This window comes from Planococcus citri, chromosome 5, assembly GCF_950023065.1.
Source record: "Planococcus citri chromosome 5, ihPlaCitr1.1, whole genome shotgun sequence".
NCBI lineage: Eukaryota > Metazoa > Arthropoda > Insecta > Hemiptera > Pseudococcidae > Planococcus > Planococcus citri.
The window spans coordinates 23,925,195-23,937,219 of record NC_088681.1 but is presented as its reverse complement, the minus strand read 5'-3'; the positions used below and the strand labels follow the sequence as shown (position 1 = coordinate 23,937,219).

General features: G+C 34.3%; 1 protein-coding gene across 2 annotated transcripts in view; it reads right to left on the bottom strand.

Moving 5' to 3' along the window:
• Positions 1 to 1,929: 1,929 nt before the first annotated feature.
• LOC135849064 (terminal nucleotidyltransferase 5C) overlaps positions 1,930 to 12,025 on the bottom strand; it is a 59,876-nt gene continuing 49,780 nt past the window's right edge. For both annotated transcript variants that reach the window (XM_065369212.1, XM_065369213.1), the window contains exons 2-3: positions 9,330 to 9,884; positions 1,930 to 5,805 (exon numbers count right to left, since the gene is read on the bottom strand). In XM_065369212.1, the coding sequence (XP_065225284.1) occupies positions 4,870 to 5,805; positions 9,330 to 9,884 (1,491 nt within the window). In that variant the 3' untranslated portion in view covers positions 1,930 to 4,869. The remainder of the gene's footprint in view (positions 5,806 to 9,329; positions 9,885 to 12,025) is intronic.

Below are 12,025 nucleotides of genomic sequence, written 5' to 3'. Positions count from 1 at the left end.
TTGTACTAAAATGTAAAATAGGTTGGTTGGTAATTGAAGGTAGGTATATATAGGTATGTATTTTAAAAAGAAAAAAAACTGCGTTATCTCATACTATAACAGGTACATAACTAATCGAGAAAAAAAAACACACACACACAATGAATAATGAAACGAAAACTCAAAATAATATTCGTCGTTCAAAATTCAATATTATACATTTAGAGAGAAAAAAAAAGAAAAATAAATAAAAAATAGAAGAATAAAAACATTAATAAAAATCATAAACACGCAATAAAACAAAGTAATATTTTTTTAGCCGCGTAACTGCAGGATAAATTAATAACGATGAAGATGTGTGTGAAATGAAAGACAGACGAGAAGGGCATGGCGCGGCGCCATTATAGTCAATTAGCAATACTCGGGTGTAATTTTCATATTTTTTGCTAGTTAATTTAGGCAGACTGTATCAACCTATTGATAATCTTACCAGCAAATTATCATCGCACTATCGCGTTTCTTTTTCACGTTTTGATAATCGTTACAAAAAAAAACAACAAAATTAACGATTAAAGACTCCGCACAATTGGCAAAGATGAGAAGTAAAAGAAGAAATAAAATAATAAATCGATATAAATAGAAACACTTGAAAAAAAACGGTAACTTTATAATATGGAAAAGAACAGCGAAGTGCTGACGACTGATGAATTGATAATGATAACTGATAAGGGGTAAGAAGAGAAACTGTATGCAATACTAAATTTCAAGTCAAAATATTATATCTTTTATCAAATTTCTTAATGGTTTATTCCATGTTTCAACAATCAAACGACATGTTCGTACCAATATCACTTTCCCCTTCCCGCATAAGTGTTTGAAATTTTATAATTTGAAGCGCATGCGCAGAGTTACGCTGATGATAACGCGAAAACGTGGTATTGTATTGCGCATGCGCGTAGAATATTAAAAGAGCGCCAACCCGACCGCGCATGCGCTTAAGATACTGCGCATGCGATTTCGACGTTGCGCATGCGCATTCAACGTTGCGCATATACAATGAACAAGCGTAAAAATGGAATGAGTATTCAACTTTGCATTGTCTCTACTCCATGTAAGTACGTGATTCGATTTTCAGCCAATTTTATATTCGACGGTAATAATTTTACGAGATCTTATAAAATGTCCACATTATTAATTTCAGGGATAATTTGGCACCTAGACAGTCTTTTAAAAAATCTTGTTTTTGACTACGAGTGGCCATACTATGAAACTTTTTTTTTCAACATCTGAGGTATTTTGCAAAATTTTGATCAAACCTATTTGTAATTGTAACAAAAAAATCAAATCTTTCATCATTTTGACAGAAAGGTTAAATTTTTTTTGGAAAAAATTGTCGACTCTTGAAATAAAAAATATTATATCCAGAAAAAGATCTTTTTGCCTTGAAAATCCTTAAAGGTAGAATCTTGGAATTTCAATTTTCAATCAATAATTCACATAAAAAAAGAACATGGAAAATTCAAACTTTGAACAAAAAAAAAATAGCGTCACAAAAATAAACATGGGATTAAGAAAGAAAGCAAGAGATACAAAAAAAACTCTCTCTTTTTTGGTAACAAATCAAACTTCAAAAAGACCTACTTATTCGACTTTAAAATATTTTTGAAAGTTGTTGGTAATTTTCCATCGAGGAAAATTTTCCTATAAAAATAATAATCACAAAGCAGGAAAAAAATTAATTTCTCCATTTTTCTCCAACAAGGACAAAAATTCCTATATTACCTAAGTACATACATTTGAAACTGTGTAAAATAAAGAGATGGAAAAACTGTTGATAATTTAATTTTCCATTTCCTACATTTCTACATTTTTTCAATTCGCGAAAATACAACAGACTGTGCAGGTGCTTCGAGTAGGTATGTTTTTGACAAACGTATGCATAGAGAAAAATTTGTTCTCGAACTTCCATTCCTTTCGTTATTGACGAAGAAAAGAAAAAAAAACACGTTTTCTCGTTATACGTTAAGGTACCTATGAATTGAAAACTTTACACAATTCAAATTTCTACGTACTTGAAAATTTCTTTCAAACCAGACCAGCTGCTAGAGTATCGATACCGATTGGTGATAGAAAAATGACGAGAATTTTCAAGACGGAATCTAATCTACTCTTTTTTCGAGTACAATGATTTTGCAACGAGGCTAACTATAATCGTAGGTATAAGTATAAAAAAAATCCACGTGAAAAGGCTTAAAATGAGGAATGTTGTTAAAAAATTCTACGTATTTCCGAAACAATAACGATAAAAATATAAAAACAAATCGATTAAATAAAAAAAAAAAAGGAAAACAAAACTTAACACGAATAATAATTATCTAATTGTACCTCTATAAGCGAAGGTAAACTTATCAACTTTTTGATTATCGAAGCGAGTTATTGAAACAAAAAAAGCTACGAACAAGTCGTTTGTGTTTTGCATAAAAATGCGCAAAATCAGATTTCATAAAATGAAATTAACGAGAAAATTCCTAATGAAAGTTACCATCAACAAGATATAAAAACGAAAAATTTAGTATAATGTTGACATAAAGAGTCGAAAAAAGTGCCTCCTGGCGCAGAAATGACGTCACCGGGAAAGCGAAAAATGCTGACGATTCGAGAAAAATACAAACTTTTTTTCAGTTCAATTAATTAAATCCTTAATATTGAGTGTTTTGAAGTAATTTTGAGGGGTAAATGTTATCGAGAAAAGCTGCAATCACAGGAAGGAGGAAAGGAGCAGAAACGAGCTTCATCTGGCTTAGGAATCATTGAATTTCGACACTCTGCAAATGGGTTTTCCTCAGTATATCCTAAAATAATGATTTTAGCCAAAACTTGCTTTAAACTTGAGACTTTAAATTTGCTCAAGGGCCCAAAGGTGCTCAATGTTGATCAAAGTTTGAAAAAATTGAAAAATTGGTGTGACATATCGATTACTACTGATTCGACTATGCTGAGTTCGAAAATCAGCTCATTTTTTCGATCAGACCCTCTGAGCCCCTTTCCCTCCTCCAGAATTTTGATCAAAGTTGGAAAAAATTGAAAAAGTAGTGTGACATATTAATTGTTACTAATTCGCCCATGCTGAGCTCAAAAGTCGACTCATTTTTTCGATCAGACCCCTCTGAGCCCCTCTCCATTTCTCCAGAATTTTAATCAACGGTTTGGGGGGAGGGAATTGATGGTAAAAAATTAGGAGAAGAAAAAAGTCAGTCTGCTTCTCGCTTTCCCAGATTCTTGCACCAGAACACACAGTTTCCAATTTTATCGAATTTTGAACTTTTAAACAATAATTCCAGGAAACTTATTTTTGGGGCTTAATTTAACCATTATTTTTTTTTTGGTCGAATCCTAAACAAATCTACTTTTTAATACCTAGTTATACATATTATTATGTTTATTTACTTCACGACATGTAAATAGTACAAACAAAAGGAACAATTTTCAAATTTTCGAAAAATGATTAAGTACAAATTGACATTTCCCTGTATACTTTAAAAACTAAACGCTCCTCTAAAGCCGATAAACTTATAAATTTTTCTAACATATAAATGCATTTTTAATCCAATCACTTTTTAATAGTATTATCGAAACATGAACAAACAAACAAAAAATTATGCAACGTGTACCTTTTACCTATACAGAGTATCTAGCTCAACTACAAAAAGGCTACTACGATCGGCTATATACTAAATCAGACCCTAAATAATGGGAATTTATGTATTTGGTGATATTGTGACAAAGAAGTTTTTAAACAAACCTACACAGGTACGTATAAAATATAGGTAGGTATTGTAGGGGTAGGTATATAAAGAAGAAACACACACAAACTACAACTACCGCATAAAAAATATTATAAACTAATCGCAAAACGAACAAAATTTCCCCATATATCTACTTCTATTTTGTACCTTTAATAAATTTTTCATTTTTTTTCTCATTTTGTTTTTAATCATCTTATTATAATAAAAAATAAAAGTTCGCGATCCCATTTTTTTTTCTTTTTTACAGAACAAACAAAACGAAAATTCTTAAAAACGATATAACGATAAGTTGAATATTGACATTTTTTTTTTCATTCATCTTTCAATTAGGAATGTATTACATGTAGTATGTTATAAAAAAAAATCGAACCGGAAATATAAGATAGAAAATTGAAAAAAAAAACACGAATACCTACGAATACGTCGATCAACTCTGTCTACATAGGGAAAAATTGAATGAAAGTTGATTCGTAGCAAAAGATAGGTACATAGCCTAATTATTATTTAAAAAAAACAATATCATTGGTAAAAGGTAGGGTTATTCGTAGGCTTTCTGCAGGTATTATGAATTTGTAATAACGTCGTCGTCGTCGTATATAATAATAATAAACGTAACAAATTTTATAATATAAATACCATCGTATTGTAAAGTACTTATCTACAAGTATTTTTGTATTCATTTAACAGGTACATACCTATATTTATATAAAAGAAATGAGTTGTGAAGATGTCACAGCCAGTCACTTAGAAAAATTCACACGTTATTATGTATTATGATTTGTTACCGCTACGATGATGGATGATTCGTAATTCTAAATTCCCCACCTTTGCAGAGACTACAACAAGATTGAATTGAAGGAAACTAGGTGGAAAGAAAACCCCCAGTTCAAGGGCCGAAAGGCGCCACATTCGAGGATATTCGACGAGTTACTATGAGAAAAATTTCAGTCGAACGTGAAATATGGTAGCAGAGCCAAAGAGGATACAGTATGATGCGATGTATAGAGAGCTCATCGTAGCGGATTCACATTGGTTACGTGTAGTACCTCGCAGCCCTCCAGAAAAAACAGCACTACTTACGGACTTAGGCGGTTTGCAAAGGCGGCGTGGACGGCGCCGAAGATATCGGAGACGATGCAGTCGATGACGCCGAAGACGAGGATTTCGAGCCGGTGGTCACAGCAGTAGCAGAAACAGCGTTTACGTAACGTGTGTTGGAAGGACGATGATTACAGCTAGATGCGGTCGTCATGATATACGAATTACAAGCGCATTGATGATGAGCCGATGGCGATTGGGCCGACGACGACGTTATCAGCTGAGGAGTGAAATAGAGGCCGGCTGTGGCTGCGGCTTGGGCGAAATACAAAGGTCCGTAGTACTTGGACATCGGGTACATTATTTGATAAGCGAGTTCGTCGATTAGCGCTAACGTCTGCCGTCTTTCGTGACCCATTAGACAGACGGTGGAGTCGTCGACGACGTTTCGCAGCAGAATGAGATACTGGTATTTGAGCACTTCTTCTTCGGGCCCGATGAAATGGTTCCAAAGGTAGTTCTCTAACTTGGATCGTTGCTGGTTGATATCGGAGAAGTCGATGAAGAACCTCGAGCACATGTATCGCTCCAGCATCTTGATTCGGTCCGGATAAGCGGGCTTGTATCGTCGTACCAGCAAATGGCAATACTTGAGAAGGCCTCCGCCACGTATCTCTTCCGGATTACGCGTCGCTATGAGTTTCTTTTGCAGATGGTACAAGGCTTCGTGAAAGTCACCGTACACCGATTCGCCCACCACCGTGGGGTAGAAGTTTTCGCTGATGGCCAGCTGGCTACATTTGTAAAATAACAGCAACGAGTCTAAGATTATTTGGAACGAGTCTACCGAGAATTCGAACGGCCTTTTCATCGAATCGACGAATTTCAGTTCGACGTTTTTGTGGCCTCGCGAATTACCCAAACTGATCAACGACCAGCAGTCGCCGTCTTGGTTTACTTTGACCAGTTTCGAAACGTAAGCCTGTAACAGAAGAAAACGACGAATTAATTCCCTGGAACCATCCGCAAGAACGTAGGTAGGTAAATATAAGTTACATATAGGTATTGGCACTTTTTTGATGAAAATGAAGGACAAGAAAAAGCAGAAGAAAAAAAAGTACCCTATTTCAGGTTGGTTTCCAGTTCCCACCGATGGACTCAACCAGGGGGAGGAGAAAAGCAGGAATTTACCTTGGACCCCATATTGTCTCATCATCATAGAAGACGACTGGCCTTCAGTAAAGATAAAATAAATTCAAAATTGAAGGGGTTCTCATCATAGTATGTTTCAAGGATCTAGATCCGGATTAGTTTTGAAATTTATGCAAAAGCTAGGTAACTAATTTCACGGGAAGAAATGAAAACCAGTTGTCAAAATTAGTAACCAGTTCTGGATTAATACGAAACGGGGTTTTCAATACCAGAAGTGGTTTCTATGTGGTTCTGATTTTCATTAAGATCAATTTTGGAATAGTGTAAAATTGTTTCTGGATTGATAATTTAACATAACCACTCAAAACCAGTTCTATAATAGCACTTCTCAACCAGTTGCGAATTGTTATAAAACTGGTTTTAAATTGAATGTAAGAACCGGTTTCAATATTATGGCATAGGTTTCATTGTCAGATTGGCAGTTGGTTTCAAGTTGATAATGATAAAGAACCGGTTTTGCATCAATATACTGAAACTGGTTTTCTTTAAATGTGAAACCGGTTGCAAGCGAGTTGTGAAACTGGTTTGAGAAGAGTGAGAAACTCTCATAAGTCAATGACACCCCCCCCACCTTAAAATAAAAACGGGTTCCGGATCAATGCAAAACTGGTTTTATGTGAATTTTCATTTTGAAATGAGTTCGAAATTGATGCGTTAATGAACCGGTTTTAGATCAATTTTGAAACCGGTTTTAGGAGAGTTTTTTAAGCAGTTCGGAAATAGTGAGAAACCCGCCACTAGATGGAAACCAGTTCCGGATCAATGCTAGACTAGTTTCAAGTGAATTTCGAAATCTGTTTCAAACTGCTCCCAAACCAGTTTGAATTTTCGAAGATCTGGGTTTCAGATTGATTTAAAGCCTATTTTGTGCTACTGAGGAGTTTGATTTTGAACGAACAGAAACCAGTTTCGGCCTCAGGATCAATTTTTAAAAAAGGGAGTTTTATATTTACTATGTCTCAAGACCGGGTGAGCTTGGAACAAATCTGCTTGCAACGTTACGAAGGGAATAAAAATGGGAAATTGCAACAAAAATTAGTTGGTAGGTAACATAGAACTAATAGAAATGAAAATTTGAAAAACAATACAAGTAGGTGAACGAAATATGAAAAGTTTGAAGCTTACTCGTATTTTGAAAGTTCGTAATCAATGCAAAAGCTAAAAAGTATCATTCAAAAGTGAGGGGGGGGGGGTTAAAAACATTTGCAAAGAACAATGGACTCCAATTTTGATCAAAATTCAAAAAATTATAAAAATGAAGTGACATTGATTATTATTAATTTGAAAGCACCGAGTTCGAATATTGACTCATTTTTTCCATAAGAATTCTCTGACCCCCCCCCCACCATTGTGCACCCCAAAATCCCAAAAAATTGGAAATAACGTTCTCGAGGACGCTTATATATAGTTGAAATATTTATTCACACATTTTATGTTCACAGCCCTTTAATGACCCTACAGCCATCCAAATTTGAGTGTTTATTTAAAAATTTTGAAAATATATGGCATGAGGATGTGACGTATCAACTCTCAATTTTGAATATTGCACAATTTTTTTGATTGAGCTCATCTTAATCTCTCCTTCCCCTCCCAACTTTCTCTAAATTGGTCACAATTTCGAAGAAAAAAAATCTGAAATGGTGTATGGCTATAGTTGTTGATGTTTGTTTGGGTTTCGAAAATGTTGAGTATGAATATCCTCTCATTTTTGGGTCATGAACTCTTCAATGGGTTTTCATTCCCCCAACCATCCAAAAATTTATAAAAACAAAAAAATTATAAAAAGATAACGTGACCTGTTGATCCTTCTTGATTCGTAGGCATAAAGCTCGAATACTTCCTCATTTCTTGGATTTCATACCCTCGAAGGTCCCATTAATAAGCCCCTCAGTCTTTGGAAAAAAATTCAAGAAAGGAGTCAGATGTTTTTAATGGTAGGGGAGAGGGCTGTAAAATTGAACAAAACATTTCTTGGTGCACAGAAAAAAGGGGCCAAAAAAGTTGGCACTACAAAAATCGTAGAAAAAAAACACAGAATATACCTGGGTTCAATGGAAGTATATTTCTGAACTGTACACAAATTTCAATTATTTTGAGTCCTCACCCCCCCCCCTTCAAAAAACATTTTTTTGAAGACAAAATAATTCCCAATTTTTTTTTTTGAATACTCAAAAAAATATCTCACCAATCTGCAACCAAAGAGTAAAATTTTGAAAATTTTTGAAATTTTTTTTCCTCTCTCCTACGTCATTCTACCTCGTCAAATTTTAGGATCAAGATGATATTGGAAACATACTCGAGACTTCAGATCCATTTAGAATTTTAACTCAAAAACAATGTGAAAAATAAATTCAGCCCGTTTAAAAATCCTCATTTTTTGCGATCTTTTTCAGGATTTTTGAAGGTTGAAAATTTCTCGAAATTTGCTCAAAACTTCTATGCATTAACGATTTTATTTTTCAAAAATATTAAAATGAAAAAAAATGTTGAGTATCAACACAAAAAATTTCCTATGGCTAGTCGAAATATTTAAAAAATATCAACTCATGCCAGCAAAAATTGACCACCTCTGTTCAAAAATTGAGGAAAACAATCAATTTTTTAATCTACACCTCGAATTTGAAGGGTGAAAGGTCAAAATTCAGAGACTTAGAGAGTAATTCCGGTTCCAAAAAATGGGCAATTGAATATTGAATGATTTGCAATCGGAAAGTATCGAGTTACAATGAACACTGAACAGGCCATTGCACCGCGCGAATTTAGCATTTTGCCAATTTTCAGCCAACTTTGGTGCCGATACTTCGGCTGTATTCCCTTCATATTCTATTTATGCAGTATTTTTTGGCTTAATTTCATTACCTAGTCGTAACTTTTAATGGATCGTTGCCGAAATCGAAGTTCGAATCTAGTTTATTCGATTTAGGTATACTAATTTTAGGTCGCAATTTTTTCTTTGCAGCGAATTCTCGGATTTGATTTTCAGGCCAATTTTTTAAATTGTTTTTACTTGATGAATTTTTAATCAACAGGAACCCTATTTTTTTCGTTTTGTTGTAAAAACTGAAAATTTCATTTTTTTTTTTGAAAAAATATAAGTAAGTACATAAATTTTTTGAGTCTTAAATTGAAAACTTTCAGCAAAGTAAATAAATTACTGCGTAATCCTGCCAATTTTTTTTGAAAAGTTCTTAGCCCAAAACTAATTATCTGGGGGGGGGGGGGAGGCGTTTAAATAAGCCCATCAAAAAAGCACCAAAATATGCTTTCAAAAACGTGCAAAAAAAATAACCTCACCTCTTTTAAACTGCAGGTAGATATTCTGGTACGATTAACACCGGAAGGTAAGAGATCAAGCAGTGAATTTAAGACGGCCGTTTTGACCCGGTCGAAATGCCTGCCAGCGGATAATTGGACGGCAAATATAAGATCCAAGTCGTTGTAAACTTGGGTAGTTTCTTCGGTATCTAATACATAAGAGGCGGCTCCGCCATTCAGTCTGATATCGGTGACTTTGAGACCAACATTATGTCCGCAAGCTTCCTCGAGCTTGGAACGGACCGTGGTTACGAGATCTTTAAGGGTTACTTCGATGGTTGGAAAGTTTCCTCGGCCGTGTATGCAAACCGTATCGTTCATCACGTCATTTAGACGGTTCACCTGCTCATAGCTCAGCACAGCCAAACGATGGATATCCGATTTATTCGCCGAATATGCGTCTTCGATCATGGCCACCGCAGATTTGCCGCTACTGGTGTAGCTGTCGTTGATCTCTGGCAGCAGCGTTTTGACGACGCTGTTGGCTTCTTCGTTGTTGTCCGAGCGAACCGTTGTGTTTTTCAATTTTCCGCACTGTAATCACACAGAACAAACGAAAATACCAACTTATTAGAGAGTCACTATAATCGAAATTAAAACGAGTGTTTCGAACTACCGCAGTAACATTTATAAAGGTATAGAGGTACACGAGGCATTATTTACATTAATCGTACGTTTTTAGTATTTATATACACCCATTCGCTATCTAAATAGATTTGTACTCGGAAAATCATAACGCAATATTGATATTATACAGATAGACGAATATGATACTACAGAAGAATGCTACGATGCGGCGCCACCATCGCGTTCCCTGTCTTATAATAATTCAAAAACAATAGCCCATTAACCTTTGTCACCCTCGAAAGACGTTACTTGTTTTCAAGTCTTGCGTTACTAAACGATCAAGTCATTAAAACTCTCGGACGAGTCGATAAACCTTTTTGAATTCGCGGAATCGTCGACTCGTGAGTGGTGATAATGAAAATTAGGTACGTCAAAACAAAGCCCCTTACGAGTATCATAGAGGGCAAGAGTAAGATGAAAGTGCACAGAGTCTCCTTTTTCTCATTGGTCGGTCAGTTCGAGGAAATCCATAGAAAGATAACATCAGATCTCTTTATAGCAAACACAATGTAGATTATGGTGACCGAAAAAGAATTTCCGTTTTCCTTCTCACCTTGAAATATGGTGTAGATAATTAGGAGAGTTTTTCCGATTATGCCATTTATTCATCTTTGGAATTCAGACATACAGTCCCACCAAAAAATGGCAGATCAAAAGAGCATGCAAAATGTGTCTCATTAGTCAACATTTCTTGGTGCTGAAGTCAATTTCTAGAATTTTGAGGAATTCCATTAAATCGATTGGGCAAAGGTGAAAAAAAATCGTAACATCCAAATGGACTAGAAAGCTGAAATTTAGCTGTACTTTATTTTTGACCCCCACCTACACCTGCACAAATCAGCTAAAAGTAGTTTTAAAAGCACTTTTGAGCAATTCTGGAGCCTCCAGCAAATTTTTGAAAATCTTTATAACATTTTATTTGAATCTAGAATGATTCAGCCTCATAGACCAATTTGTAAGTGGTTTTCTATCGTTTTGGAGCCTCCAGAACAATTTTCGAAATTCCAGTTTACCACATATATTTCAATATGACTGCTCAAGATGACTCGAAATCGCTTTCAATTAATTTATAGGGGTTCAAAAATAGGGTGCATGATGAATTTCAGCCATCCAGCTAAACCAGGAAGAATTTTAATTTTGTTTTCACCACAAGCTGAAATTTGATTTAATAAAATTTTCTAAAATTTGATGAATAAATTTTATCACTTCAAATTTTCGCTGATGGGGTGCCTGTTTATGCATTTATTTGAGCCCAGAATTTGAGAATGAATTTGAAATACTTACGCACTTACAAATATTCTTACCCATGGTATCTAATGGATTTCTTTTTGAAAAAATCACTACTTTTTCACTATTTTTTTCAATCAAATTTTTAGAAAGCTCCCCAATTGACCCCTTGTCCACACACAAAAAAAAATCAACAACAAAAATCAAATTTTTCACCAGAAAATTTTCAAAAAAATTGAAATTGAAAGAAAATTTGTATACAAAGTATTTTTTAATTTTGATTAAAATGATAAAAAAAAACAAGTTGCCAATTTCATCAAAAATAAACTGTTTTTCCAATAATTTGAAGGTTTTTGTTGCGAGTTTGAATTTTTTCATTTTCACTACCCATTTTAAAAATCAGTATTTTTTCACTGCTTTCACCATTCCTTAGATACCCTGTTACCACAAAATTTCCATATTTATTTTGACATTTACCAATTTTCTGAATGAATGAGATGTTCGAATTGCCAATTTTTGAATCATATAATAAAAATTTCAATTTGATTTACCTACTTCACTTGTTTTCATCTTATAAAAATTATAGTTTTCGATAAATTTTTGTCTTCACTATTTTTTCGCAGGTATCCAAAAAATGTGATTTTCAGGTTTCATATACCATTGAACGGTGAGGGGGGGGGGGGATTTGACAAAATGATTTCATCAAAGTGTTAAAGACAAACAACATTACCTAAAATTCCATTTTTCAAGCACTCCTAAAAATGGACTAAAATAAAAATGGATTTTAAAAATTCTGATTTTTACGCAAAAAATTTTCAAAA